This window comes from Rhinopithecus bieti, unplaced genomic scaffold (genome assembly GCF_001698545.2).
Source record: "Rhinopithecus bieti isolate Rb0 unplaced genomic scaffold, ASM169854v2 scaffold_9581, whole genome shotgun sequence".
NCBI lineage: Eukaryota > Metazoa > Chordata > Mammalia > Primates > Cercopithecidae > Rhinopithecus > Rhinopithecus bieti.
In genome coordinates this window covers 3,574,958-3,600,486 of record NW_016806413.1, presented here as the reverse complement: position 1 = coordinate 3,600,486, position 25,529 = coordinate 3,574,958, and the positions used below count along the sequence as shown (strand labels likewise).

The following is a 25,529-nucleotide window of genomic DNA, read 5'->3' as shown; positions in this document are numbered from 1 at the left end:
CACCATGGAAAGCAGCAAATGCTACCAATCAGGACTCCCCTTTACTCCTGGAGAGCTGATTGTTCAACATTTACCAGCACACCACTGTTTATAACTTTACATCTTTGACTCAACAAGGATTCAAGATGGTCGTATAATTTTTTAAAAAGTGAGAGAGGGAGAGAGAAAGGGAGGATGCTTGGGCACTGAAGAATGAGAAGGAACTGTGCTTGCTGAGGCCCCTGACCTGTCAGGAGTTAACCCTGGAGTTGCTGGATCGAGGGGTAGTGTGGGAATCCCAGGGAAGGGGTTGGACTGTCAGGGTACACGGGCTGACTGGGGGACTACAGGCACCAGCTATTTACTAACTGGTCTGTTAACAACCAGCGTGGCTGTTCTGGTGCCCATGAGCTGGATGTCTACCATAGATATACATGTGGGGAAACATGGCCAGACAGTAACAAAGACAAAAAATAGATAAAGCTCAGTGAGGGTGGATGTGTGCACCAAATGCACATGGAGCCAGCCCCCATTTCTATAGAGACCCCTGTTGAAGAAAAGGGTCCTCAATGTCAGCCCTTAGGGTTACATGCAGAGGTGAGTGTACCAATATGCGGTGTTTTCATTCACACGGGTTTGGGTTTCTATTTTAGAATATTCTTAGAAAATATGTAATACTTCAGAGATTTACCATAAAATCCAGCTTCCCTTGAAAATTGGATGGTTTAGTAATACTGGTCCTTCATTCCTATACAGCAGGAAGCAGCCTGAGCTGAGCATCTGCTGCCCCCTTTGGAGGCTGCCGTACTCTCCTTTTGGCCATAGGCTCTACCTCTTTATTGTCCGACACTCACCTACTGTCCTCCTGGCCTCTTGAATGTTACCCCAGTCTGCCTACAGATAAGTCTGTTTCCAGTCACGAGACTAGCTGATCTCCTGTCGTCCTCCCAGCTCCTCCAATCTATGTCCCCGTTGCTACTTTGTGGAAGGAGGAGCTATGGACCCTGATGGTCAAGAGCATGGGCCTTGGCATCAGACCGACATGGGTTTGAACCCCCACCCCCAGGACACTTCCCACTGTGTACTCCTGGGCAGATTATCTAACCTTTCTCAGCTCTACTTTTCTCACCCCAAAATGGGGTTGTGCACCCCAACCTCATCCCCTTGAGCCTGACCATTTAGTACCTGGTATACTCCTGGTTGCTGGCACCTGCATCTGCAGGCTTGCTCTGCTTGCTGCACTGGAAGTGCTGGGGAATGAGCACACTCCAAGTAGTGTGGCCAACCATGCGGGTTGGGAAGGAGGGGTTTCCCAGATCGTAGATCATAGGACTTTCAGGGCTGAAGCTGGGACAGTCGTGAGCAAACAAGGAAGGTTGGTCATGCTGTCTCCAGGAGCAGCCTCCAACTGTAACTGAGTAGGTGTATAGATGCCCTGTATGCATATTCTACACACCTCTCAGTTAATCTAGCAGGATTGGAGCCCAGTTATTCACAGTGGTAACTGCTGACTCTTTTCCCCACTCTACTTGTGTTTCTTGGAGTTAGCTCACAAGTAAACTGCTCTCAGTTGAATCCTGGTCTGTCCTCTGGGGATCCCAGCCTTCGTCAGATAATAACATTGATCACGCATAGTTTCTGGATGCAAGGTCATTCATGTAATGTACTTAGTACAGTGCCTGGCTGATGGCACACACTCAATAATAAGCAGGTACCATCGCACTTTATGGGAATTTGCTCATCCACTCTTCATGGCAACCTATGAGTGAGATACTACATTTAATCCTATTTTAAAGTTGAGAAATTGAGGCCCAGAGAAGTTAGGTTACTTGCCCAAGGTGGCAGCTGGTAGGCTGAGCAGCAGCCTGGATGGGCTGACTCTAGAGCTCAGTCTCTGAACCACAGTCACTGTTCAGTTGTCCATGAACGAGGGCAGGAAAAGGGGATGCTTGCAGGGGTGTCCTGGGGCCTTGATCTCTGAGGTACAGCTCCTTGCAAAGCCCCAGTCCAGCTGATGTGCTCGCAGCTGCTCTCTGCTCCACACAGAGCCCCTCTGTTCACCTCTCAGGGTTGCAGCGTGGGACTCTTCCTCAGCTGCCAAGCACTGCTGTGGGGACAAGTCTCTGTAGCCAAAACACACACAGGTTGGTTGTATGGGCAGACATGACTCGGCTGGACTCGTGCCACTTCTTCCCTGGTTTGCTGAATGCCAGTCCAGTCAAACACCCCCTGTCTGGCTAATGCCACCTTCCTAGAAACCACTGACAAGTCAGAGAGATGCAGGGCTATAGAATGTGGGTTTTCCTGCCCAGGAACCTTCTGATGAGGGGCTGGGTATAAACTGCTTTCAGCCCACTCTGGGGTAGGTTTTATCCTGTATAAACCCTTGCTTTTCTGTGTACATCTCCACATCCCATTTACTTAGGTTCAAAACACAAGCACTTCACACATACACATCTCTTATACACCCTATAAAGCCTACCTATGCTTCACAAATCCCATATAACACTCTGCATTATTAGGGATTGCTGAAATAACACTGTGTATGTAACAAACCTCCAAAACTCAATGACTTACAATGCCAGCTCTTTATTCTTGCTCCAGGATCTGTGGGTCAGTTGGGTTCAACTGAGCTGAGCTGCAAGCTGTGGGTTGGGTTCAGGTCTGCTCTCATTCTGGGGGCCGAGGCTGAAAACAAATTCACACAAAGATCATTTTGTTGTGGCTGGGTTTATCATAGTTTTATAACCTTCTGTGCCAAACCTTGACACCTCAAAATATCTAGCAGAGACAAATATAAAACCCAGTCAAAAGGGTATGCTGACAATTCCAAAGCCATTCCTATTTTATTTTACCAAAATCTCAGGGTCAGTTTGTTTATTAAAAATTTATTTAAGTCACATGGACTTGAAAAACACTTGGACTTATTTATGAGTGTTCTTGTATTTATAAACCAATTTGGTAGATACAATGTATAATATGTGTAAATACATCTAAACATGCATACACACACACACACACACACACACACACACACACAGTCACTAAAATACAATTCAACTGCTGCAACAAGCAACAAGCCCTAAGAGTTTCCAAACTGAAACAATCAGGATGTTTTCCTCTCTCAGTCAGTTGGATTTGTTCAACATTCAAATGGATATTCCTTCAGCTCCCAAATTGAGAGGAGCCAATCCTGCTGTCTGGTACCCACAAAAGCCACTCACTTGTCTGGATGCACATGTCAAATCTCAAAGCCTTCCTAGACAATCAGGAATGCAGTTGGGGCCAGCAGTGACAAGGCCAGAGAGAGAGCCCAAAGCCAACCACTGGGCCAAATGTAGTCAAATGTAGTCAGGCAGCAGCTTCGGAGGCTGCTGACTCTCCCAGCCTGTGGCAGCTGACCCACAAGTAAGGTGTTTCTGGTCAGAACCAAACTTTGTTACTGAACACCGGGGTTTCAGTTTAGGTCCCATTGCTTGCCTCACAGAAAGCCAATCAATGAGACAAGTGTTGCCAGGGAAGAAGGCTTTATTATTTTACCAGCGATGCTAGCCAGAGAGACAGAGCACCAAATCTCAAATCCATCCTTCCTCCCTGACCAAAGTGAAGAGTTTATATAGCCAGGAAGGAAAACAACAGGCGCAAGGAAGAGGAGTTGGTTAACAGGCAGCAGGTGGTCTAGCGTCATTGTAACCAGTGGGGGAAAACAGGAATTAGGGGTATGGAAGAGGAGCTGGTCGACAGGCGGCAGGTACATTTTATTGTACAAATGTACTTTTCTTAAGCTTCAGTTCTATGGGCATCCAGCTGGTTGGACAATTGGGCCAGTTTCAAATATGAAGGAATATTACTCCAGTGATTAGTTTACTAATCAGTTAACTTTGAGTTAATCAAATAGGAGATTATCCTGGGTGGGTCTGACCTAATCTTTAAAGAAGGTGAAGCACCAGAGAGTCTTCTGCTGGCCTCAAGGAAAAAAGTAAACGGCCATGTTATGAACTGCCTATGGGGAGAGGAGACATCTAGAAGGACTCTGGCAACCCTGAGGACCTCAGTCCTCCGACTGCAAGCAGTGGTGTCAGCTGGCAACCTGAATAGCTTAAGAGAGGACCCTGAGCTAGAGTGAGATCCAACCCTGGTCCATACCTTGATTGTAGCCTGGGGAAACCCTGAGCTGAGAACCTAGCAAGAATGTATAGGCTCCTCACCCACAGAATCTGTGAAATCATAGAAATGTTCTTTTAAGCCACTGAGCGCATGGTAATTTCTTACATGGCAATAGAAAACTAACACATGAGGCAAGGGAGGTTTCCAAGGTGCAGAAAATTAAGAGCATGCTCACTCTTGGGTACTGACCCTGCGATTGCACAACACTGAAAGTGAGTACCTCAAACCAGGCAGCGATTCAGGGCAGACCTCCTTATGCTGCTTCAGCGGAAGAAGCGGCCAAAGAACCTAAGTCAAAATCTGGGGAATCGAAGTCCTCTGTCTTCAGAAGGGTCCCTGGCTGAAAATGGAGTGATGGCTGAGGAATGGAGTGAAGCCGACTCCCAAGATGAATGGGACGCCAGGTGATGCCAGGGCCCCCAGCTACTCTGAAAGTGTCTTGAATAATGACTCTAAAACGTGCGATACAAATCGTCATTTAAATGCACTAAGTACAGACAGCCCTTGTGGCAGAGAAGCTGCTCTGGAGGCAGCTGTCTTAAATAAAGAAGAGTAAATGTATTTTTTATAGAGGGTGAAGGATGCTGGAAGGTAAGGATTTAGGAATATCTGGAGAGAAAGAACCTGCAGTTATGTACATTTTGTCCTTTCTGTAAGAGAAAATGAGGACTTTGGAAATTCAGATCCCTCTTTAATATCAGAGATTTAAACAATACATTAAAAATTTTAACCAGTTATAGTCAAAATGCTATAATAAAACAAAAAAGAGAAAGAAAATGAAGAGCATTTGACTCCCACTCTTAAAATGAGGTACACATAAAGTTTAATAAACTGGTTATGACAAAAGCCTATAGTTGTGTTTCTTGAAGTATAAAGAAAACAAATTTTGGCAGTCTTGAAGTATATATAGTTTAAAATATAATTTTTAGTATTTGGCACCATATGTATGCCATTATATTTGATTTTGCATTGCTGTTTCACAATGAAGCTTTCTTTAAGGTTTGACTTTTATGATTATGAAAGAAATAAGGCACAACCACAGTTTTTCTTTCTTAAATTTCATCACTGTTGATGTGGTTCTTTTGTGTTAAAAAAAAAGTGCAACTATCAAAACTAAAAAATGATAGAGTAATATTGCTGTTCTGCTGATTTTAAATATACAATACATCATACATACTTATGAGCAAGTTAAATGGAGATAGAGTTGAAATAGAAGTTGCAAATGACCTTTCAAAATCAACACAATGTGTTCTGAAACTTTTTGTGACTCACACCATGCATCTGTGATCAATGAACTATGTGGTTTTGAATCGGATGTAGACCTTTAGTACTACTACTTGAGCTAAACTTCTGCATAGTTCGTAATTTTTGAAGTGTATAGTTAATATTATGCATGTTATCATCCTTTCTTCCATTCTTATCAGTATGTGTCCATTTGCAAAACAAAAAATGCTAATAATTAGTAATAGTCCTAGAAAAGATGTTAACTCTGTTTAGTCATTGACTGATCTTGCGCTAACCTTGCAATTTTATGATTATTGACTTCTGTTGCATTTATTCTAAAGCCCCCCCAAAATTATCTAGCCATTTCGAACATCAATATTACACTGGTGTATTCACTGCTGTATGCACTATTGTTCTTTGTTGCTGTTTTATGCTTTCATATTAGCAAATACGAAATTCTGTGAAACAAAACCCTTTGATCTTTAAAAAAAAACACACACATACACACCCCATTCTGTAGCAGGAAACAAATTGCTTGTTCTTGAGAACTTTCCCATTGAGAATTTAGTAGAAGCAGGTATATTCCTATCATTTTGATGTTTTTGTTAATGTTTCCAAACAATGTACTTTGAAATCAGAATCATTTCTTATCATTTTCATGTACTTCTGATGCTCTTCATCACATTAGTGATGAGAAATGAGGTGTAATCCCCACCCCTGCCCACAAGAACTAAATAGGATCTTACTGTAAGTTGAAGGGAGTTCGGCCCTGACTCATGGATTGTGCAAGAATAAACTGCTGTTGGGTTTGATTGAGTGCTGATGGATTGTGGTGTGGTGTATCTGAAGGCTATTGAATGCAACTTACAATGCTTAATAAAAATCTTTATTCTTTTAGTATATATATTAAAAAAAAGAAAGTGAGTACCTCTTTTTTTTTTTTTTTTTTTTGGCCTCAATCTTAGTCCTGCTTCTGTTTAAAAGCCTTGTAAAAGACAAAAATACTATCCATATTCTTTGCCCCATTTTCTTTTCTTTTTTAAAACATCTATTTTTCTTGCTACCAGCACAATCTGCCACCAGGTAGGTTTTTTATTTATTTATTTTTTTGAGACGGAGTCTGACTCTGTCATCCAGGCTGGAGTACAATGGCGCAATCTTGGCTCATTGCAAACTCCGCCTCCCAGGTTCAAGTGATTCTCCTGCCTCAGCCTCCCAAGTAGCTGTGATTACAGGCGCCCACCACCATATTTGGCCAATTTTTGTATTTTTAGTAGAGATGGGGTTTTGCCATTTTGGCCAGGCTGGTCTTGAACTCCTGACCACAGGTGATCTGCCCGCTTCAGCCTCCCAAAGTGCTGGAATTACAGGCGTGAGCCACTGTGCCCAGCCTAGGTAGGTTTTATTTATTTATTTTTAAAACTTTTATTTTAAGTTCAGGGGTACATGTGCAGGTTTGTTATCTGGGTAAATTGCGTGTCGTGAGTGTTTAGTGTACAGATGATTTTGTTACCCAGGTAATAAGCATAGTACTCGAGAGGTAGTTTTTCGATCCTCTCCCTCCACCTTCAAGTAGGCCCCTGTGACTGACTGTTGTTCCCTTCTTTGTGCGGCCCCTGTGATTCCTTTCTTTGTGTCCATGTGTACTCAATGTTTAGCTCCCACTTATAAGTGAGAACATGTGGTATTTGATTTTCTGTTCCTGAGTTAGTTTGCTTAGCATTATGGCCTCCAGCTCCATCCATGTTCTTTGCCCCATTTTCTGTTGGGTTGTTGGTCTTTTTCTTAATGATTTTAAGAGCTTTTTATAAATTAAGGAACTTAGCCCTTTGTTTTCCATTGTAGTATATAATATTTCCCTTAGATTAATTGTCATTAAGCTTTGTTTGTAGTCTTTTGCAGTGTAGAAAGTTTTAAAATGTACATTGTTAAAATGACCAGGCTTTTCTCTGATTTCTAGGTTCATGTGTTATATTTTAAAAGGCTATTCTCATTTCAGGGTTATTTTTTAAATTCTCTCATGTTTTTGATATATCTCTGATCCATCTGGAATTTATTTTGGAGTAAAGGATAAGGTATAAAACAACTATTTTTTTTTTTCAGATGGCAACCCAAATGTCCCAGTGACATTTGTTGAATAATCAATCTTTCCCTCAACTTGAAAGGCTACCTTTACCATAGAGCCAATTTCCATATGTATCTAGGTCTATTTCTGGACTCTTTTCTGTTCCAGGAAAGGGTCTATTTATATGACAGAGTCACACTGTTTGAATTACTGAGCTTTATATTTTATGTTAATAACTAGTAGGACTTGGTCCTTCTCACTGCTCTTTTTTAGAATTTTTTTGATATTCTTGTGTACTTTTTTGCTTGTTACTTCCTTCCCCTTCCCAGATCCTTTTGGGATTTTCTTGAAATCAAGTCAAGTTTTTGTGGATTAATATAGAGAGCATTTACATCCTGAAATATAGTCACTCTAGCCGAGAACAGGTTATGCCTCTCCATCTGTTCACGTTCCTCGGAAGCATTTTGATGTTTTCTTCAGCTGGGTCTTCACTTTCAGGTTGGGTTATTCCTGGGCATTTTGTCTTCTTGTGCCTATTGGAAATAGGATCTTTTTTTTTCATTACATGTTCTGGCTGGTAGCTCTTTGTCCATATTTAAGCTATTTCTTCTGCATATTGACTTTGCCAACATCCACCTTCTGACTTCATCTTGCTTTTAATGTTTGTTCAGTTTATCCTCTTGGGCTTCCCCTGCATACCATCATTTCATCTGTAACAAATGGGATTGTATCTTTTCATTTCCTCTTTCTTACTCTTACCTCATTACATTTACTGGTGTCACAAAGCAATGGTAAATATTAATGGAATGATGGACATGATATGTTTCTTACAGACTTGGGACAATTCCTAGTGTTTCACCATTAAACAGCATGCTGGCTTTTGACCAAAGACGTGATGAACTATTCATTATTCCTGCTTTATTAAGAGTTTTTCAGGCCAGGTGCAGTGGCTCATGCCTGTAATCCCAGGACTTTCCATCCTGAAGGCCCTAGGCCTGTGACTCTTCCCAGTCTGGGGAAGCGTCTCTGTGCCGGGGGCATGGGCCACCAGGGACAGCAAGTTGCTCTTCTGGACTCTATCAGACCCAGATCAGGCACTGCTTGAGGAACCCGTCTTGGCCCCAGAGACATGACAGGTTTCTTACAGATTTGGGACAATTTCTAGTGTTTCACCATTAAACACTATGCTGGCTTTTGACTGAAGATATGAGGAATTCTTCATTATTGCTATTTTATTAAGAGTTTTCAGGCTATGTGCAGTGGCTCACCACTGTAATTCCAGTTTGAGTGGGCCAGGTGGGAGGATTGCTTGAGCCCAGGAGCTCAAGACAAGCCTGGGCAACATAGGGAGATCTTGTCTCTAAAAAAAAAAAAATTAAAATTAAAATTAGCCAAGCATGGTGGCATGCACCTGTAGTTACAGCTACTCAGGAGACTGAGGGGGAAGGATCTCTTGGGCTTAGGAGGTGGCAGTTGCAGTGAGCTATAATCACACCACTGCAGCCTGGGTGACAGAGCCAGACCCTGTCTCAAAAGAAAACAAAAACAAAAAAAGAGTTTCATTGTCAGGAATGGATTGTAATTTTATCAAATGCCTTTTGGGTATTGTGGAAGAGGTCACCATATTTTCCCCCCTAATTATTAAAGTGGGGACATTTTGTGACAGTGTTCCAATGGTGATTCATCTTAGCTTTCTTGGTCAGAACCTATTTTGCTGTGGTGGATTCATCTTTTAACAGCTGCTGGGTTTTGTGTTGATGTTTAAAATTTAGGAGGCTCCACAGATGTCTTTTTAGATAAGCCACAGTCCTTCTCAATCCAGCTCCTCAAAGCCCATCAGCTGGTCTATTTACTGGCTTCCGAAGATGGTGCTGAGACTTCTGGCCTTGGGGTTTGGGCAGATGAAGCAGTCTAGATGTTTCCTCCCTGGAGCTTCCAGGGAAGATGCCGTGTATGTGGAAAGGCAAGGAGCACAGCAAGGTGAGTCTTTAGAGGAGAGTGAGAGTCAGTGCCGAGTAACTCCCTCCTCTTCCACACTCTGACCTTCCCAAAGCCTCACCAAATTCTTCAACAGCCAGCCAGCCAGTATGGGAGCAGCCTGCCACCCTCCTTGGAGAGAGGTTTTGGGGTATGGGAAGGGGAGTTGACTCTCCTCCTGCCTCCAACTATGCTGCAACTCTCTGACCCCCAGGCAGTGAGCCTGCCTAGCCAGCAGCCACCCTTTCCACCGTGAAAGTCCCAGGCCTGTGACTGCTCCCAGTTTGGGGAAGCATCTCTGCACTGGGGGCATGGGACACCAGGGACAGCAGATGGCTCTTCTGGACTCCACCAGACCCAAATCAGGCACTCATTGAGGAACCTGAGTCTCGGCCCCAGAGCCTTCACCCTGTACCTTCCCACCCCTACAGCTGGACCTGGTATCCCTCCTTGGCAGCCTGCAGTATCTTGTCCCATCCAGATGTCCTGTTTGGGAGGTCACAGAAACAATGACCCTACTATATCCTTCATGCTGGCAGCCATTCATGTGCTTCAGTTTGTTCTTACATCCAAAACCTTCAACTAAGTCTCTGGTTATGACAAACATGTTCTGGGGGCTGGATCACATTACTCAGCATCTGTGACTCATTATTCAGCCTCATCCTTGAAATGGGAACAATAACAGTATCTATCTCTTGGCTGCTAGCAGGGGTCAAATGACTTGTGATAGGTAAAGCACTAAGGATAATTCCTGGCACAGAGTAAGGGCATTAGAATGGCTTAACTAAAATTAAACAAAAACTTCAGTCCACACGATTATGTAACACTGCCAGAAAACCCAAACTCTAAAGGTGTATCATTTTTTCTTGGTATCTCTTCATTTTTTCAAAAAGGGGAAAAAATCAAATCTTGAAGGAATATGGGAATGAAAGTTAAGCTTGGTCTTGTTTGGCTGCTAGTCTTCTACTATTTAAACCTAATTTCTCTTCTGTAGAAAAAACCAACCAGACAGCACAGCAGAATAATCAAACTGGCAAGTGTGTCAGCCAAGCCCTCACTGTGAAACATTCAAATGGGTGTAGATTCTGGGAAGCCAGCACTGCACGCATCATATGGGCCAGTATTTCTTGTAGTTTCCTCTGGAAATAAATGCTGCTGCAAGTTTAAATCTGCATAGAATGGCCTTGAGACGGGAGCAGGGAGGGTTTGGTGGGAGCAAGGTGGTTTGGCTGGCCACGCAGCTGGTGTGAAGCAAAATCCAGAGCAGTTATTGCACTTCAGGCTTGCTAGAGCTGTCCTGACATTTGCTCTCCTGGCCCAAGGTAATTCAGCTGGTGGGTTTCTGTCTCACAGATATGTCCATGCTCCAAACACTAGACTTGTGCATGGAAGAGATACTAGACCATCATAACTTCCTTTATGTCAGACTCTGGTTCTCAGGCCTGTAGTGCTGGGTGAGTGGGGGGTGAGGCCAGTGCTTTTTAGGAGAGAAGCACTGACCTGTCCCCTCCAGGGCCAGAGACTTCTGGGAACTCTCCATAACATCTGCCTCCTGCATTACATCCTGTGTGATCCTCAACACGGCCCCATGGGAGTATCACCTCCCCATTTTGTTGATGAAAAAACTGAGGCACAGCAAGATGAATAATTTCCTGAATTCACACAGCCAGGACATAGTGGAGGCAGTATTCATCCCCAAATTCATCTGAACTTCAAACTGGGGGTCACAAACTAAACCATGGCCCACAACGTTGCCAAATTTACTCCTCACCTGTTTGTAGAATGGTTTAGAATGATTTAGCACTTTTAAGTGGTTAAAAAAATGAAAGAATAATATTGTGGGACGTCTAAATTTATATGAAATTCAATTTCAGTGCACATAAGGTTTTACCTGTGTTCCAATATGTTGGTAGAAGAGCTGAGGCAGGACTGGCTTGTCTGTCATAATATAAGAGAGTCTTGGAAGATGTCCTGGGTCCAGGGTCTAAAACCCCCCATGGACTTTGGAACACCAAGCTCTGTGCCAAAGGGTGGAAGGGGAAGGGGTGATCACACCCAACACCAGGCTGTGGGGGCTACAAAGTCCGGCGGAGTCAAAGGAATGAGAAAAGACAAGTTAAGAGGGCATAAGGTGGGTCCAGGGGGCCAATGCTGGTATGGAGGCTGCAAAGGCCCTGAGCTCTGGGAGCCCACACTATTTATTGGTGATCAAACAAAGAAGCAGGTGGTGAAGACGCTCAGGACGTGGGGGTAAACAGGTGAGGGCGTGAGGATGTGGGGGTAGAAATGTAGCGGTACATCAAGAGTAGCTGTGATGGTTTAGCATTTTCTTTGACACATATAGAATATACTCTGCTGCTTGAGATAATGTACAGCATGTTTACGAGCCTGGGAGAGCAACCAACAAGTCTATGCATATTGCAGAGGCTACAAGGAGTTTTATGCCCTGAGCCCTGGATTCCATCCAAGTCATGAGGGGTTTTATGCCCTGGGCTTAGATTTGTGGTGCGGCAGGGTAGCCTTCCACCCTTTGGCATAGAGCTTGGTGTTCCAAAGGCCACGAGGGGTTTTAGACCCTGGACCCCGGACATCTTCCGAGACTCTTTCATATTATGACAGACAAGCCAGTCTTGCCTCAGCTTTTCTACCAACATATTGGAATATAGTCACGCCTATTTGTTTATGTATTATCTATAATATATAAGATATGCACTACAGTGGCAGACTTAAGTAGTTATGACAGAGACTGTATGGCCTCCAATGCCTAAAATATTTACTCTCTGGTCCTTTATAGAGAAGTTTTCTGATCTCTGCAGTAAACCACTGTGTTGGTAGCCTCTGGTGACTCTTGCTAAGGATAGGGTGCATATGAAAGCATGGAGTAGGCTCATATATGGGTGGTGATGTGGTTTGACTGTGTCCCTACCCAAAATCTTGTCTTGGATTGTAATACCCATAATCCCCACATGTCCAGGAAGAGACCAGGTGGAGGTAACTGAATCATGGCGGTGGTTTCCTCAATGCTGTTCTTGTGATAGTGAGTTCTCATGAGATCTGATGGTTTTATAAGTGCCTGGTAGTTCCTCCTGCATTCATTCTCCTTCCTGCCACCTTGTGAAGAAGGTTTCTTGCTTTCCCTTCACCTTCTGCCATAATTGTGAATTTCCTGAGGCCTCCTCAGACATGCAGACCAGTGAGTCAATTAAATCTCTTTCCTTTATAAATTACTCAGTCTTGGGCAGTTGTTTATAGCAGTATGAAAATGGACTAATACAGTAAATTGGTACCACAAAGAGTGAGGTGCTGCTATAAAGGTATCTAAAAATGTGGAAGTGACTTTGGAACTGGGAAACAGGCAGAAGTTGGAACAGTTTGGAGGGCTCAGAAGAAGACAGGGAGATGTGGGAAAGTTTGGAACTTCCCAGAAACTTGTTGAATGACTTTGAACAAAATGCTGATAGTGATATGGACAGTGAAGTCCAGGCTGAAGTGGACTCAGATGGAGATGAGAACTTGTTGCGAACTGGAATAAAGGTGATTCTTGCTATGCTTTAGCAAAGAAACTGGCGGCATTTTGCCCCTGCCCTGGAGATGTGTGGAGCTTTGAACTTGAGAGAGATGATTTAAGGTATCTGGCAGAAGAAATTTCTAAGCAGCAAAGCATTCAAGATGTGACCTGGATACTCTTAGAAGCATTCAGTTTTTTGCATTTACAGAGATGGTTTGGAATTGGAACTTATGATTGAGATGGAATCAGAGCATAAAAGTTTGGAAAATTTGCAGCCTGATGATGTGGTAGAAATGAAAAATTCATTTTCTGGGGAGAAATTCAAGCTGGCTGCAGAAATTTGCATCAGCAACGAGGAGCCAAATGTCAATGCCAAGATAATGAAGAAAACGTTTCCAAGGCATGTCAGAGGTCTTCACAGCAGCCCTCCCATCACAGGTCCAAAGGCCTGGGAGGAGGAAATGGTTGTGTGGGCCGGGTCCAGGGCCTTGCTGCTTTGTGTAGTCTTAGGACTTGGTGCCCTCCATCCCAGCTGCACCAAAAAAGGCCAAAGTACAGCTCAGGCCGTTGCTTCAGAGGGTACAAGCCCCAAGCCTTATTGGCTTCCACATGGCATTGTGCCTGTGGCTACACAGAAGACAAGATTTGAGCTTTGGGAACCTTCACCTGTATTTCAGAGGATGTATGGAAACACCTAGATGTCCAGGCAGAGGTCTGCTGAAGGGGTGGAACCCTCATGGAGAACCTCTGCTAGGGCAGTGTGGAAGGGAAATGTGGAGTCAGAGTCCCCACACAGAGTCCCCAGTGGGGCACGGCCTCATGGAGCTGTGAGAAGAGGGCCACCATCCTCCAGACCCCGGAATGGTAGATACACTGACAGCTTGCACTGTTGCACTTGGAAAAGCTGCAGACACTCAATGCCAGCCAGTGAAAGCAGTCAGGAGGGGTCTCTACCCTATAGGGCCAGAGCTGCCCAAGACTGGGAGACCATCTCTTGCATCAGCATGAAAACAGACTAATACAGGTGGTATGATACTAGCTTTAGTGACTTAAAATGAACTGGAAGGCTGTGAGGTCTCTGGTGGTATGCTGCAGGGCTCTCTAATCCTGTCCTAGCCAACATTTTTATTAGTAGCCTGAATGAGGACATCAGGGCTGTAGGGGACCCAACCAGTCTCTTGTAGTCCTTCCTCACAGAGCTCTGATTTGATTCACCTTCCACCTATTCCTAGATTCAGAGGCAATGGGTTCAAGGATCAGTGCATTAACATCTTCCACTGAGTGCTATTGGTCCAAGAATGTGTGCCTCTTAATTTGGCTGAAGGGAAGGCCTTCTATTCCGTGGTTGTTGAGGGGAGAGATTCCTTCTCTCTCTCCCCTTCTCTCATACTCTTTTTCTTTCTCTCCTGCTGGACAAGAACAAAGAAACATTCCCACAGCAACTACCTGCAGGCATCCTAAGACAACACTGGGATGCTGTTAACATTGTGGGTGGTATGTGGAGGGCAGAAAGAAACCCAAGTCCTTATCATGACAATATAGAGCTGCTAAATCCACCCAGTCTGCCTTTCCTCAAGACTTCCTTCTGTAGATAATCTCAATCTTCCTTAGGGTTTAAGCCATTTTGAGTCAGGTTTTCTGTTACTTGTGGCTGAAAACACTCCCATTGGTATAGTAGCTTACTGATCTGGCTGGCACATAACCTAAAATTGGCAGAGGAAGGAAAAGCAAATGAATGTGACAACAAAACCGTCCAAAAAATATTCAATGGGTTGTAATGAAAGATTAAAGGAGGAAATGGAATAGTGTTAAATGCAAAGTCTTCTACTGAGGGCCTGTGAGTCAGTGGTATAAATGCAGGTTAATGAAGCCCTGGCTGAATGGACTTATATGAGACAGAGACTTGCTAATTTTGGACATGCAAAATAGGTGTCAACAATATGATGAGATTGGCAAAGATGCGAATCTAGTCTTAGCATCTGGAATCAGGGAGGCAATGTTTCTGTGCTACTCTATAACTTGATTCTCAACTAGGTACTTGTGTCCAACGCTAGGTCCTAAAGTATGACAAGAATATTGACCAACAAGAACTTGGACATGTGACAGCAATAGAGACTGTGACAGGTTTCTATCTAGGTTTGAGTTCCCCAAAAAGAGACTCTGACTAGAAATTGAATAGAGCAATTTATTTGGGAGGTGGTCCTAGGAAACCTGGTGAGCAAATGGGGAAGTGAAACAGGGAAGGAAGAAAAGCTAATGAAGGGTACAGTAAAGAGCAGGCTGCCACCATGAACAAGTGAGGCTGAACCCAGATGAGGGCCCTTGACAGACTTTGTAGAACACTGCTGTAGGGTATCATTCCCCTGGGAGATGAGGGGCTATAATATTTGTACACTAACTGCCATAAGTCATTGGTTGAAGCTTGCTCCTGGGAGCATTGATTTTCCAGCACTTTCAGCCTGCTGCGTGGGTGGGTTAAGCCTGTTATGGGCAAGAGTACCTCTACATATGGGCACTGTATGGTCGGGACCTTCTGTAGGTGAGCCCTAGGCTCATGGGTGGGGGGCATCAAAAACATCTACCATAGTTTCAGAACCCAAGTGTGTTTTAACCTGGAAGAAGGAAAATTCAGGGGGTACATCACTTGAAGTGAGTTTGATTCCAAGCAACAGAGACTAACTCTGATTAACATAAGCAAGGAAAGAATCTGTATTTGGTAAGACATTAAGGGCTTCAAGGAATGGAAGAAAAAGGCTTGGGAAGCCTGAAGAGTCAGGAGAAGGATAAAGGGTATATGGTTAGAGGAGCTTGGACCCCATCTTCACTTCATGGCTGGATGCGCAGGGTACTTGGATTGATGATGCCACCAGACTGTATCTAGCAGGGAAGATTGGTTCTCTTATAGGAAAACCAGGAACTCTAATGAGCGGTGTGCATGCCAACGTATTTAGAGGGAAATTTCTAATGTCTGCAACTTACTTTGAAATGCATAAAAAATAAGAAGTAAGATGATTTAATGGATGGATGTAGAGATGTATCGATGGTTAGGTATGTCATAAAATAAGTAAAATATTCATGGTAGAATTTTGGTGATGGGTATGTGAGTATTCACCATAAAATTATTTCAAATTTGCTGTATGTTTGAAATTTTTCATAATAGGGTATTAGAGGAAAGAAGGAAAATTGGGTATTGGTTACCCAAAGTTCAGGAGGCCAAAGCAGTAAAGAGGGTCCTCCTCAGGAAGTCTTGCTAATTGGCTCACTGCATAAACAGGGCTGTGGTTCTTTGCCAAGATGGACCAATCTTCTGGGCTTTGTGCATTGGCCTCTGTGCATAAACTTGCTTTTTTACTAGAATCAGTGGATATATTTAATCCATTTGGTCTACTGCTACTAATGTGGTCTCACAGAAATGCCCTCAGCCTATCTAGACCTGAGGGGTGATTTCTCCGTTTTCAACTGTATAAAACAGAGAAAATAATGTTTGGGGACAGTACTTGGGACTATTGAATGCTGTCTCATTTCTCAACATCTGGTTTTGTGAGATTGGTTGGTGACTAGGACTATAGTTATATTCTTGTTGGTTGCACTGGGATTACCATTAACATCTTGATTTATAACAATCTAGGTCAGATTACCAGCAATTTAATAATGTAAAAAGACTTTCTTTCTATATAAATCTGTTCCCCTCCCACTTTTATGCTATTGTTACAAATTACATCTTTATACATTTTCTGCCCATCAGCATAGATTATAATTATTGCTTTAAGCATTTTTTTTTTAAAACCAAAGAGGAAAAAAAAAGTCCAGACCAAAAAAAAAAAAAATTTATACTGTCTTTTATGTTTATCTATATAGTTATCTTGAACAGAGCTTTTAGTTCTTGATATTAATTCAAGTTACTACTTAGTATCCTTTCATTCATCCTGAAGGCCCCTTTTAGTATTTCTTGTAGAACAAGCCTGCTGACAATAAATTCTGTTTTTGTTGTTCTGTTAATGTCTTCATTTATCCTTAATTTTTGAAGGATAGTTTTGCTGTATATAAAATTCTTGGTTGACTGACTCTCTTTTTTTAAATTTAATTTCAACACTTTGAATGTTATTCCTCTGTCTTTTGGCCTCCATGGTTTTTGATAAATCTGATACCAAACCACTCTTTGAAATAATCCTTTTTATGTGATGAGTGACTTCTCTCTTGCTGCTTTTAGGATTCTCTCTCTGTCTTTGGCTTTTGACAGTTTTATTCTAGGTGTAGGTCTCTTTCAGTTTATATTAACGATGGAGTTCACTGGACCTCTTGGATGTGTAGATCAATGCTTTTCACCAAATTTGGGGAGGTTTTGGACATTAATTCTAATATTATTTTCACATCCTCCTCCCTTCCTTTTAAAACTCCTCTTATATATATGTTGGTACACTTGATGGTGTTACATGGGTCTCTGAGGAACTATTTATTTTTCTTCATTTTTTTCTTCTTATTCCTCATACTTGATAATCTTAGTTGACCTATCTTCAAGTTTTCTGATTTGTTCTGCCTGCTCATAACTGCTGTTTGATCCTCTCAGTCAATTTTTAAAAGCCATAGTACTTGTCAACTCCATAATTTATATTCGGTTTCTCTTTATAATTTCTATCTCATTATTCATGTAGTCTTTATGGTGAGGTATCATTCTCATACTTTACTTCTCTAGGCCTGATTTCCTTTAGTTCTTTGAACATATATGTAAAATAGCTAATTTAAATTTTTTCTCCAATATCTGGGCTTGCTCAGGAACAATTTTGATTGATTGCCTTTTTTCATGCATATTGGCCATACTTTGTTTCTTTGACTGTCTCATAATTTTTCTTGAAAACTGAGTATTTAAATAATATAAGGTGGCCACTCTGAAAATCAGATTCTTCTTTTCCCCAGGATTTTTTTTTTTTTCCCCAGGATTTTTATTGTTGCTGTTTGTTGTAATTTTTTTTGTTTATAGTTATTTTCTTTGTTATTTGCTTGTTTTATTTTTATGAACAAATTCTATATTCATCTGTATTCTTTTTTTTTTTTTTTTTTTTTTTTTTTTTTTTTTTTGAGACGGAGTCTTGCTCTGCCACCCAGGCTGGAGTGCAGTGGCTGGATCTCAGCTCACTGCAAGCTCCGCCTCCCGGGTTTACGCCATTCTCCTGCCTCAGCCTCCCGAGTAGCTGGGACTACAGGCGCCCGCCTCGTCGCCCGGCTAGTTGTTTTTGTATTTTTAAGTAGAGACAGGGTTTCACCGTGTTAGCCAGGATGGTCTCGATCTCCTGACCTCGTGATCCACCCGTCTCGGCCTCCCAAAGTGCTGGGATTACAGGCTTGAGCCACCGCGCCCGGCCCTCATCTGTATTCTTTATTGTATATGGCCACTGAAATTTCTGCTCAGTTAGGTCAGTGATCAGCTGATGATCGAGCAGATTTTCATGAATTTCTGGAGCCAGTAAGTCTCCTAGTGTTTGCCAAAGGGTCTGTGTGTGTGTGTGTGTGTTGAGGCATCTCCAACACATATGTATGCAGTTGATAAATCTGCTTTGGCCTTCACTCATGCTTGTACAGTCTCAAGGTCAACCAGAGGTGAGAGCTTAGGGTCTTTTCAGTTTTTTCCTGAACATGTGCACAGTCCTACACATGTGCATGTGGCCTTCCAGATTTCCAGGAACATATGGAGCTTTTCACAGCCCCTTGGACATTTCATTTCTTATCTCTTCCTTTTTAAGCTTTTTGGTTAATCTATTGTTTGTCCCAACTGTTATCCATTGTCTCAGACAGCCATGCTGTTGAAACATTTGCCAGTAAATGTTTTCAACATGTGTCCTCTACCCGTCCAGGAGAAGGCTTTTAGTACTGGGCAACCAAAAAAAAAACCATGCCTTTTAGTGGAGTTTACCAGGGAATCACCAGACAGTTCAGATAATGACAATTTTCTTGAAATGAGGTCTGCTCTGCTCCCTTCATACTGAGTTTCCAGGTTCCCAGGCTGATGTCTTCCTCTCCAGTGGTGTTCCTAGGCTTTCTAATTCAGACTAGCCATTCTGCAAAGATGGGATCAGAGTGTCCAATCTAGGTCTTCCCCACAGCAGGCCCTTTCAGGAACTTAGTACATTTTGCAGCCTGAGAGTTAGTTACCTATGTGATTCATTGTCCTGATTGGTAGATCCCAGAGGTCCTCAAGGCCTCCCACTGACTTTCACCACCACCTGAGAGATTTAAGAAAACAACTAAAGCCCCTGGTCCCATAACCTGTGGGGTTTGGAGCCCTTCCTAGGATTTGGATAAATCCCAAGTAGTGGATGGACTCCTTCTGTTTGATGTGCCATGAGCACTACCTTGACTTGCCCCACACCAAACCTGAACTCAAAGCTCAGCATCCACCAAACATTTCACAAGGGTGGCAGCTTCACTGCAGGATGGAGAACTTATGGGAGGGTACATCTCACAGCCCCAGCCTTCTGCTGCTCCCTGCTTCCCTTCACCTTCTCTATTCCTCTGTCCTCCCCCTTCCACAGCAAGAAACTAACTTTTCTTCTTGTCCCATGCAAAGCAAGTCCTCCCACACCCAGACCTCCTGTAATTTCACCTTCCACCCTAAGCACTCATCAAGGTATTGCATCAAACCAAGTTTCCTTTGTAAAAGGAAAATAGAGTGAGTTTTCCCAGGCTTGCACATCCTGTGTGTGATGGTGATTCCGTGCTGCTCAGCCACCCTCACTTCATCTTTCATCCACTCCCTAGCATCTCCCAAGCCTTCTCCAGACCAACTCCTCACTTCGACTATTCTCCCTTTCCTGTCTTTCTCCCCACAGCAAGCCCTCCCCTAACTATCCTCAGAGGACTCTACCACTTCTGCTTGTATGCCTCTCCATCCTCAATCTCTTTGTCCTAGATACTTACAGCAGATACTATCCTCATGTAGGTCAGGGCTGGGGCAGACCACGATTCTTCCTACTGCCGACTTGCAGGCTGTGACTTTCCTTCTGAAGAAAGCATCCCAGAAGCAAGTGAGTGGGAAGCGTGATTCTAGGAATCCTCTGATCCACTCTAAAGTGCTGTGGGTGTCATCTGTATGTATCTATTCAGGGGAAGGGTGGCAAAGTTCCTCAGAACTGACCGCACACCACATTGAGGATGGCCTCCTCTTTCCCCGGCTTGATTCAGGCCTGCTGCAGGGTGAAAGAGCTGTCCAGTTGGAGCTGTTGAGATGATCATTAAAGGACTTGCACCTCTAAAGAAAGGAGGAATCCCTGATGTAGCATTTGCTGCTTAAAGAAAAAATAGAGTGATGTGGAATCTCCCTGGGTAGACAGGCAGACGGTCAGCATTTGGAGCCCCAGTGGTGCCGGGCTAGAGCTCAAGAGCAACAGTGTAGGCCAAGCTGTGGGCACTGGGTGAAAATCCACACTGGCCCGAGGCATGAGCAAACAGCTCCTGGTGTGCAGAGTGAGCTGGCCAGAGGAGGAAAGCGGAAGCCCCATTTAGTAATGACCAGCGCAGAGAACCACTGAGGGTCACCCCTGCTGTGGCCCCAGCGTCATGTAGGAAATAGTAGGTCAGGTGGCCTCTGTGCTGTGCCTGGTGGAGGCAGGCCCCCTGCCCTGCCTCACCCTACCAAAGGCTGGGTGTCTCCACAGGTCCACGACCGCTTGGATCGCTACTGTTGTGGCTTTGAGCCTGAGCCCTCAGACCCCTGTGTAGAAGAGAGGCTCCGAGAGAAATGTCGGAACCCAGCCGAGCTACGGCTGGTCCACATCCTGGTATGTCTCCACACCATCCCCTTGTCACCCCAGAACCAGGTCTTCCTGTGTCCTTCAGAAGATGCTAACAAGTTTCAAAGATCATTTGATGCTGGGGTTTCCCAGTCTTGTTCTTTTCAGCAAAACCAGTTGGTTGAGTATTTCCAGGAGTCTGCAATATATAAACTGACAAAATGGAGCTTTAAGAATGTGCCTGAGGAGGAGTGTGGCGTGAGGGCTGGAGCCCCGTTTTCACTGTCTCCACTGCCCCTAAGAGACTCCAGAGAACAACTAGGGCTCCTGGAAGTAGAGTTTGAGAATGGTGTGTCTAGTGAACATCCTCATTGTGCCAGTAAATGAGGAATTGCAGTCTGGAAGGAAAGGAATCTCCAAGGCCATATGGTAGCAGCATTAGAGCCTGAACCCAAGACCCCAGTGGCTCACAGGCTGCTGCTGCTTCTGTCAAAACTAGAGTCCAGGGTGGGAAGCAATGTTCTGTGGCCATCGGAGAGGGCAGAATAAGCACTTCTTCTGCATAAGAAGCAAGGTGCTTCCCCTAGGGAAGGGCTTCTCTATCTTCTCCTGCAGTGAGGCATAGTGTCCCCATAGCCTCCCTTTCCTCTTGGAGGGTAGCTGTCAGCATGGTGTCCAGGGATGGGCTTCAGGGAGGCCACATCACCCGGAAGCCAGGATTGCTTAGTGGGGGTGCTGGCAATTCTCCTCCTCTACCCCAGAGCCATCTCTCCTTTTCCCTTGTCAAAGGTAAATATCCACAGGAGAGACAAAGCTTTAATAGCCATTGTTTACCCCTGGTGAGCAGGCATTTCACAGATCTTTTAAGACAGCAGTTTCTAGAGGGAAGAGCCACCCAGCTTTGAGCAAAAAGTGATCCTGACATGTGGAGTGGGGTGAGAAAGGAGAAGAGGCAGAGAGAAGGGAAGCTGGGATCCTGGAAACAGAAGTTCGTAGCTTAAGCCTAGGCCACTGGAGAGGATTGTGGGAAATGCCCATGGGCTTTTGGAGGCTCTGTGGGAAAGGAGTACGTGCATGGGAGTGGGGACCAGAAGAGATGGTCTCCCATTCACAACCACACTATATTCTTTAAGGTACTAAAGAATTCTCTGGTGCTAATTTTAGTTTTCAAAATGTTTAGGAGCTGCTAAACTCTTCTGTAGAAACAGAGTGTGGTCACTGCTTTTCGAGGATAAGGGACATCTCTGTGTGCTCTCAGTGATGCTAAGGGGGATGCCCAGGTGCGTAGGCACAGGTGGCACAAAGGGGTGACTGAGTGTGTACACATGTGAGCAGCACATGTGTGATGCCTCTCACAGTGATGGCCCTGAGGAGCAGGCTCCCTCAGCACCTGCCGATTCCCACCTGTGCTCCTCACCCCTTCAGCCACCAAAACAGAATCAGTCCTTTGGCCTTGCAATTTAGCAGATGGTGCTCTGCCTTAGCCCTATGGGTCTAGGTTTGAAATAGGCCAGCTACTTACTAACTGTGATTCTGTGCAAATTGCTTAACTTAAGGTGCCACCATTTCTGTAAAATAGGGCTAACACTAGTGCCCGCTTCCTAAGGTTACTGGGAGAATTAACTGACAGGATGCCTGGAAGCACTTAGCACAGTGCCCAGCATAGAGTAAGTGCTCAGCTGTGAGGACTGTTTGTTAGCATGGACTGTGGGACTGACAGCTCAGGGCTCTCAGCCCCTTAATCTTGACCAAGTCCATAGGTGTCAGCCGTAGTTGCACCCTTACCCACCTCTGTCTCTGTCCACCCTCTTCCCTGAGGTCCGGAGCAGCAATCCATCTCACCTGGTCTACATTGATAACGCTGGCAACCTTCAGCACCCTGAGGACAAGCTGAACTTTCGGCTGCTGGAAGGCATAGATGGGTGAGGGTCAAAAGGGTTGGGTGGAAGTTCACGGGACTGAGACCTGATGGCCTTGCTGCAAACCTTGGGACCTTGAACTGTGGCCTTGAGAAGCCCACGGTCCATCAGACAAGCTGTTGGATCAGAACTTCAGGTGGTGGTGGGGAGCCCTGGGAAAGCTGAGAGGGGACACAGTTGGCAGGGCCTACCCCAATATCCAGAGGGCCTCCTGTGCCTGCAGAATACTAGCTGCATTGCTGGGGTGTGGAGAGGCTAGTCCTTCCCTTGTTCTGGGTGGGAGCGCTAGGCTGAAGAGTCTACCCCTCCCTGCTCACTCTTGGCAGGCAGCTCTGCCTTCCCAGGATTCTTTCTGGCCCTGCATTTGCCAAATGGAGCCTGGGATAGCAGAATTTGTTCACCTGGCTTCTCTGTAGGATGGGACCCATCTGAAAGGTCTATCCCCTGCCTTCACAGCAGAGCTAGGCAAAGGGTCTTCTGTTAATGAGATAGCAGGTGCAGGCCTGGGGAGTTTGCAGGGTGACTTTGCCAGAGTTCCTCAACTATGCAAGCTCTGGCCATCTGACTTCACCTGTTATTGAAATTCTCTGAGATCACTGTTGCTTTTTCTTTCTGTTATGGGGTTCTGGGACCTTCGCTCCAGGTTTCCTGAGTCTGCCGTGAAGGTTCTCACATCAGGGTGTCTACAGAATATGCTGCTTAAGTCGCTGCAGATGGACCCCGTGTTCTGGGAAAGCCAAGGCGGGGCCCAGGGTCTGAAGCAGGTCCTCCAGACCCTGGAGCGGCGAGGACAGGTGCTGCTGGGACACATCCGAAAGCACAACCTCACACTCTTCAGAGACGAGGACCCGTGAGCCTCACACCAGCCCTGAGTCAATGAGCATCCATCCTGATGGCCACATTTTCTTGGGCTCACTCATCTTGAGGACAAATGGGAAAAGCCAGAAGCCAGAGGGGCACAAGGATGTCATGGGATTTTTCACCTGCCCAGGATGGTGGAGGTAGCATGGGGTTTTCAATATCAATGCATCCCTTTCTGCTTTCTCGGCTCTGGCTATTTATTCCCTTGCACCAACAAATACATTAAAAAATGTTCTGGAGCTGCTCAAGATACTGTAAAAATGTGTGATGCATGTGCATATGCAGAGCTGGAGAACTTTGTGTGTGTGTAGAGGTGTGTAGGTGTGGGTGGCATGTGTGCATGCCTGCATGCAATACATGAGCCAAACCTAATAAAGGTAAAATCTTCATAGAACTGCACTTGCAGCCTAGAGTTGCTTTGGCTGAAAGTAGACTCAGGTCTAATAAATGACACATAATGTGTTTGTCTTTATAGACTTTAACTTTTCAATTATTACTCAGTTATGTTTTTTGGTTTAAAAAATTATAAAAGTCTAAAAGTAATACATGCTCAGTAAAAACAAGTTCATAAATAATAGAAGCATATGACAAAAAGCATAAGTTCCACAAACTCTCTAGCAGTGTGTATGTGTGTGTGTGTTATTCATGGTCACACTACTTGCAATTTAAAAAATAAAAGTGTGGTTATGCTTTGTTTGTCAACTCACTATATTTTTACTTTATTAACTATATTCTGTATCAGCCATCTGATTTGACCCAATCTTTATTGGTGACTGCATGAAATTCCAAGACAGGGATGTGTCATATTTTCTTTAGCTGGTCCCATAATCCTGAACATTTAAGTAGCTCCAATTTTTCATCAATTACAGACATTGCTGCCGTGAACATGACTCCATGGCGTGCAAGTATTTCTGCGAGCCAGATTTCCGTAAGGGATTTCTGGGGCAAAGGGTATGGGCATTCAGTATTCTGAGAGAAACTGCCAAATTGCTGTCTGAAGTGGTGGTGTCAATTTACGTTTCTCCCAAGAGGGTAGGAGACTGATTATTTTTCTACACCCTCACCAACACTTAACATTCTCAGACTTTTGGTTTTAGGAGGAAAACCTATTTAAAACTGCATTTCCTTAATCATGAATGAAATCATCTTTCCACTTATTTGCCAGACATTTGTATTTTCTTTTCTGCATTGTCCTTTTCTTTTAAGATGCTTGCCCTTTTCTTGTTACTTTGTTGGAAATCTTTGACTCTAATGAGTGTAATCAATCTTTTCTCTGTTGACTTGGTGTAAATGTTTTCTTCCAGCCTGTCATTTGTCTCTTAACTTTGTTTATAGTCTTTTGCCAAGTGTAAAATGTTAATTTCCACGTAGTCAAATTTGTTTATCTTTCCCTTTAAGTCTTTTGAGTTTCATGCCTTCTTAGAAATGTTGCCACCACTTCAAGATTATTGAAATAATCTCCTGTGTTTTATTCTAGTATTATATAATATTTCTTATATATTATATAGTATTTACTATATATTTTCATATACTTCTTATATATTCCCTGTAAATTCATATATAAAACCTATATTTTATGTGGATTTAAGCAGAGAATGGTGTGAGTTAGGGATCTAACAAGTTTCATTTCCCTTCCAATGGATATTTAGTTGCTATAACATTATTTCATAGTCTATTCTTTCTCTACTGCTGTGAAAGTATACTCTTATCAGATACTAGGTTCCCACATGCATGGAGGTCCATTTGTGAACTCTGTTCTGATATTATTTTTCAGTTCCTGCATTAGTATGACAGTGTTTTAATTAAAGTTACTTTATTCTTTTCTTTTTTGCTGTCTGGTAGACTGAGTTCCCATATTTTTCTTCTACTTTAGTTTTTTTCCTTTGCTATTTTTGTGCATTTGTCTTTCATGTGATAATGTCAATCTATGAAGCATGCCACCCCTCTCCTATTATCCTCAAAATCCCATTGGTGTTTTGGTTGTGATTATATTGAATTTATAATTAGTGGGAATCTGACTTATTTGAATATTGAGTGCTCTCATTCAGGTTTATCAATCCACCTATTCTTGGTTTATTGATCCACCTATTCTTTGATAATCTCTA

General features: G+C 43.7%; 1 protein-coding gene across 5 annotated transcripts in view; it reads left to right on the top strand.

Annotated features, from left to right (window-relative positions):
- Positions 1-24,731, top strand: part of GASK1A (golgi associated kinase 1A) — a 78,353-nt gene extending 53,622 nt beyond the window's left edge. For 4 of the 5 annotated variants that reach the window (XM_017876330.1, XM_017876332.1, XM_017876331.1 and 1 more), the window contains 3 exons: positions 20,570-20,692; positions 22,463-22,566; positions 23,207-24,731. In XM_017876330.1, coding sequence (XP_017731819.1) covers positions 20,570-20,692; positions 22,463-22,566; positions 23,207-23,417 — 438 coding nt within the window. In that variant the 3' untranslated portion in view covers positions 23,418-24,731. The remainder of the gene's footprint in view (positions 1-20,569; positions 20,693-22,462; positions 22,567-23,206) is intronic. The other variant, XM_017876334.1, reaches the window with a different exon arrangement.
- The last annotated feature ends 798 nt before the right edge of the window (positions 24,732-25,529 follow it).